The sequence below is a fragment of the Gymnogyps californianus genome, chromosome 5 (assembly GCF_018139145.2).
Source record: "Gymnogyps californianus isolate 813 chromosome 5, ASM1813914v2, whole genome shotgun sequence".
Classification (NCBI taxonomy): Eukaryota; Metazoa; Chordata; class Aves; order Accipitriformes; family Cathartidae; genus Gymnogyps; species Gymnogyps californianus.
The window spans coordinates 2,067,164-2,072,263 of NC_059475.1; the positions used below are offsets into that span (position 1 = coordinate 2,067,164).

At 45.8% G+C, this 5,100-nt stretch overlaps 1 protein-coding gene across 1 annotated transcript; it reads left to right on the plus strand.

Annotated features, from left to right (window-relative positions):
• The first annotated feature begins 2,553 nt into the window (after nt 1-2,553).
• On the plus strand, nt 2,554-3,480 carry LOC127016693 (olfactory receptor 4S2-like). The gene has a single exon (XM_050897356.1). The coding sequence runs from the start codon at nt 2,554-2,556 to the stop codon at nt 3,478-3,480; it is 927 nt and encodes a 308-aa protein (XP_050753313.1).
• The last annotated feature ends 1,620 nt before the right edge of the window (nt 3,481-5,100 follow it).

A 5,100-nucleotide genomic window follows, 5' to 3' on the forward strand; every position in this document is an offset into this window, starting at 1 on the left:
CTCCACCTGAGGAGCCACAATGAGACAAGAGACCCTAGCCCCTACCTTGCCAGCAGAAACCCACCAAATCAGCTGAGTGAGAAAGGAAAAGACCTGCATGGTGCCATCAAAAGGAACTGAAGCACTTTTATTTCTTCACTTACATTCCCTAGAAACACCTGCACCTGTGTTACACCTTAACGTGACTTAGGTAGGATTCAAGGTTACAAGGTGCTCCCAGCCCAAGCTAGGGCTCATTGCTTCTGTGTTTTGCATTGTATCAGTAAAAATACCTGGTGAGGTGTTGTTAGTGAAGGACTAACCACAAAGCTTTCTAAATTTTTGAACTGATTTCCTGTTTTACTTCTTGTTGCAAATTTGTACAGCAGATGTCTAAGGGAGAACAGTCTCTAGCACAGCGGTGATATTTTCTTGTGCTGTCAACATGCAATGGCAAGAACAAGTTAATAAGAAATAAGAACGCATATGAGAAATATTAGCTTAGGACAGAAAGCAGAATTTATATAAATGTCCTGTGTAGGAGACATCTTTACTTCAAGAATATTTGATTGCCAAGGTAAGGTGAATATAAATCTTGCAAATGGCCAGGTGTGGTGTTTACTTGAACCAGAAATGCTTCCAGAAGAAATGTATGTCCAACAGGAAATAAAGTCTGTTTATCTGGACACCATTAAAAAGCCAGCCGGCAAACAAACAAGTAAGCAAGCAAACCCATGTGCAATGTAACAGTCTAGATGTCCACACTCCAACATCACTCTCCAGAGACTACCCTAATAGCTATCCAAAGCACAACTTTTAGCTCCTTGTCCACTGATGATTTGTGACAAAACTTTGTATGCCTCTGGGATCTCATTACTCCTGATAGTCTTGTGCTTCTGCTGTGTGATTTACTTTAAATATTTCTGCTGCAACTTCCCCATCTTGTGAGAGATAATTGTTCTTGTAGGTGCTCTTGGAAGTTGTTTTTTGCAGAATGAGAAATGCAGATAGAGAGTCAGGCTGTTCTTTTCAGCCACTGTAGGTTTCAGAATTGGCAGAGATATGGACTGCTTCCACAACATCCAAGCAGCAACTTGCACCTGAGACATTCTGATGAAACCACGTAAAGCAGTCAGAGGAGGTCATCAGAGGAGCAATAGCAAGCGAACTCTCAGAGACTGGCAAATATGACCTGTGTAAGTTTTCTGATATCGTCCCTTTGTTGTGTTCAAGCGTGACTGAAATCTTACCTTTGCAAAGAGGCATTTCTGGTGAGTAACTTTTGTGAGGTCCGTTTTATGAATCAGAAAAAAATCAATGACCGATTTTTCAGCCTTTGTTTTAGTTGGTGTCTTCTGTGCCTTCTTTCCCAGTTATATGCCGTTTCCAGAAAGATCTGTCAAAAGGATGTTGTCAGTGTTACAGAGAGGATTCAGGAGCTGATGACAGCACTGCCTATGTGCTCAGTCTTACATTGTCTGAGCTATACATGTCAGGCAACAATGGTCATGACGCACACACTTTGGTCTTCCTCACAGTGCTTTCCCTCTGCTCATGGAGGGGCATGGAGATAGGGATGGAGGCACTAAAGAGCCTTTCCTCTGCTGCCCTAGTTGGGGAGTAGCCAGGAGGTGAGGCCGAGAGCTCAGGAGGAAGAACTGAGTGTCCTGTGATTGTCAAATAGAATTCCGACCCCAAAGGGCTCGCTGATATCACAGACAAGGTTATTACGCATTCGCCACCTCTATTCATGTATAAATTGAACACTAGCGCTACTTGTGTACCGCATGGGCATGCCGCAAAGGGGAATTCAGGGGTGTTTGTGAGTAAAGAAGGGTCACCAGCGGTGCATTCATTACCCCAGCGTCACTACAGATGTATTTATGAGGTGTTCCACACTAAGTCCAGGACCTGGGTGAGGTATACAAACCCCTGCCAGTGCACCATTAATGCAGATTAGCTCCAGATTAGTTCACTCGTGTACTGTAAGAAAGGCAGTCCAAGAAAACACTGGCCAGCTCTTTCTGTGACTGAACTCATTCAGGTCTGTGACAGCCGGAGAGATAATAAGGAGTAGTTCTGTTGCAATCCTTTAGAGGACTGAAAAGGCAAGTACAATCACCGCTTGCGCAAGGACCTTCCCCAGGCCATGATCAAAGTGTTGAGACTTGAATTCTAGGCGCACTGTCTCTTTTGGTCAACTTTTATTTCCAAATCAACATGCTAGGGTAGAAGTGGGTCTTGAGGGGACCTGGTAGTTAGCCTTCGTTTTTAAAAGAGGCAAAGGTGAGAACTAGGATTCTTGAGGGTATTATTCCCACCACCCTCCTCAAATAAATAATCTGAGCTTGTTATTATATACGTCAATAATACATTCTGATTTGGGCATCACCTGTTATTCCTTGAGGGAAGCATTGACTTTAAATGGAAACTGTCCCAAAGAGACAGCAAAGGAAATATGCTTCATATTTAACAGACCAGTGGTCAGTATGTATGTGTACTGATAATGTCCCGTGCCTAACGCCATAGCTGGTGTCTCTTTTCTGTGCTTCAGGTCCTGTCCACATGGTGTCTATGGAGAGCAAAAACAATGTGACGGAGTTCATCCTCCGTGGACTGACACAAGATAAGACAGTAGCAAAAGTGTGCGTCTCATTATTCTTAGTCTTCTATGCCACTATCATTCTTGGAAACCTGCTTATCATCATTACTATAAAGACAAGTGAACAGCTGGACTCTCCCATGTACTTCTTCTTGAGCTACTTGTCTTTTGTAGACATCAGTTACTCTACTGTCACAGCTCCCAAACTCATTTATGACCTCCTTGTTGAGAAGAAGACCATCTCTTTTGTGGGCTGCATAGCTCAAATGTTTGTGGTCCATCTCTTCGGGTGCACTGAGATCTTCCTTCTCACAGTGATGGCCTATGATCGTTGCATTGCTATATGCAAGCCGCTTCATTACACAAATACTGTGAACAAGCACGTCTGTGGCTGCCTGGTGGCAGCTTCTTGGGTGGGAGGCTTTGTACACTCACTGGTGCAGACCCTGCTGGCCGTTCAGCTACGGTTTTGTGGGCCCAATGAGATTGACCACTATTTCTGTGATGTTCACCCTTTAGTGAAGCTGGCCTGCACTGACACCTACATCATTGCTGTCAGTGTGGCTGCCAACAGTGGTGTGATTTCCCTGAGCTGTTTTGTTGTTCTTGTTGTGTCCTATGGTGCTATCTTGGTTTCTTTGAGGACACGCTCTTCCGAAGGGCGTCTCAAAGCATTCTACACGTGTACTTCCCACATCACTGCTGTAGTTCTGTTCTTTGGGCCGTGCATTTTCATCTATATGCGCCCTTCCACCACCTCAGCAGACAAGATGGTCTCCGTGTTCTACACCATCATCACGCCTATGCTCAATCCCTTCATCTACACCTTCCGAAATGAAGAGGTGAAAAATGCCATGAAAAAGTTGTGGAGTAGAAAAGTGAAGAGGAGTGAGAAATGAAACAACACAGTGCATGTTTGTAAGACGATGTGAGCTTAAGAAACCATGGAGGAGGGAAAAAGAAGTGTTCAGGAGAAACTTTCCGGTAATGCTGCTCTGTTTTTAGCAGAGCTGTTCAGAACAGGGCTGACACTAAATTCAATGCTTTATGTAATTCATCTTCTTTGGAAACTGTCAGTCAAAAGAATGCGAGGTTATTGTCAGCTACCAAACCTGAGCATTGGGGGTGGTATTGTGGCATTTACCTTCAGGCACCTCATAGCTGTATCTTGGTGACATGGACAGTGGGATTGAGTGCACGCTCAGCAAGTCTGCTGGCAACACCAAACTTTGTGGTGCGGTCGACACACTGGAGGGAAGGGATGCCACCCAGAAGGACCTTGACAGGCTTGAGAGGTGGGCCTGTGAGAACCTCATGAAGTTCAACAAGGGCAAGTGCAAGGTCCTGCACATGGGTCGGGGCAATCCCAAGCACAAATACAGGCTGGGCGATGAGTGGATTGAGAGCAGCCCTGCGGAGAAGGGCTTGGGGGTGTTGGTTGATGAGAAGCTCAACATGAGCTGGCAATGTGTGCTTGCAGCCCAGAAAGCCAACCGTATCCTGGGCTGCATCAAAAGACACATGACCAGCAGGTCGAGGGAGGTGATTCTCCCCCTTTACTCCGCTCTCCTGAGACCCCACCTGGAGCACTGCATTCAGCTCTGGGACCCCCAACATAAGAAGAATATGGACCTGCTGGAGCGAGTCCAGAGGAGGGCCACAAAGATGATCCGAGGGCTGGAGCACCTCTCCTATGAAGACAGGCTGAGAGAGTTGGGGTTGTTCAGCCTGGAGAAGAGAAGGCTCCAGGGACACCTTACAGCAGCCTTCCAGTAGCTAAAGGGGGCCTACAAGAAAGCTGGAGAGGGACTTTTTACAAGGGCATGTAGTGATAGGACAAGGGGTAGTGGCTTCAAAGTGAAAGAGGGTAGATTTAGATTAGATGTGACGAAGAAGTTCTTTACTGTGAGGGTGGTGAGGCACAGGAACAGGTTGCCCAGAGAGGCTGTGGATAACCCATCCCTGGAAGTGTTCAAGGCCAGGCTGGATGGGGCTCTGAGCAACCTGGTCTAGTGGAAGGTGTCCCTGCCCATGGCAGGGGAGTTGGAACTAGATGACCTTTAAGGTCCCTTCCAACCCAAACCATTCTATGATTCTATGATTTGTCTAGGCTTCTCCTGGCATTAGGAGAAACAACCCAGTATTTGAGAGGTTGTTCTTTCCTACTAGCTCCTAAAAGCTTTGGAGAGTAGCATCTCCTTACGTTTCTGCACAAAAGAGTGATGGTGGTACCAAGCTTCCAAGAGTAAACAAACCTTTCAGTGTGGCACAGCATTGGCAGCTTTTATTTAATACGTTTTGATGTGCTAATATGAGGTGTCTACAACTGAGCAAGCCGCTGAGGGAAGTCAGCAGCCTTTGGGCAGATGGGACTCATTTCATGGTAAAATAGGACCATGAGAGAAGTAGGAGGTTACATTAGGTCTCTGCATGACAGGGAGAGATGGCAGATTGCACTGAAACACCAGCAAATAAACAAACACCAATATGTAAATATTAAAAAAGTTTTCCAGGGAGAG

Coding starts and splice junctions, on each gene's coding strand:
- LOC127016693 (XM_050897356.1), top strand. CDS start 2,554: ATGGAGAGCAAAAACAATGTGACGGAGTTCATCCTCCGTGGACTGACA.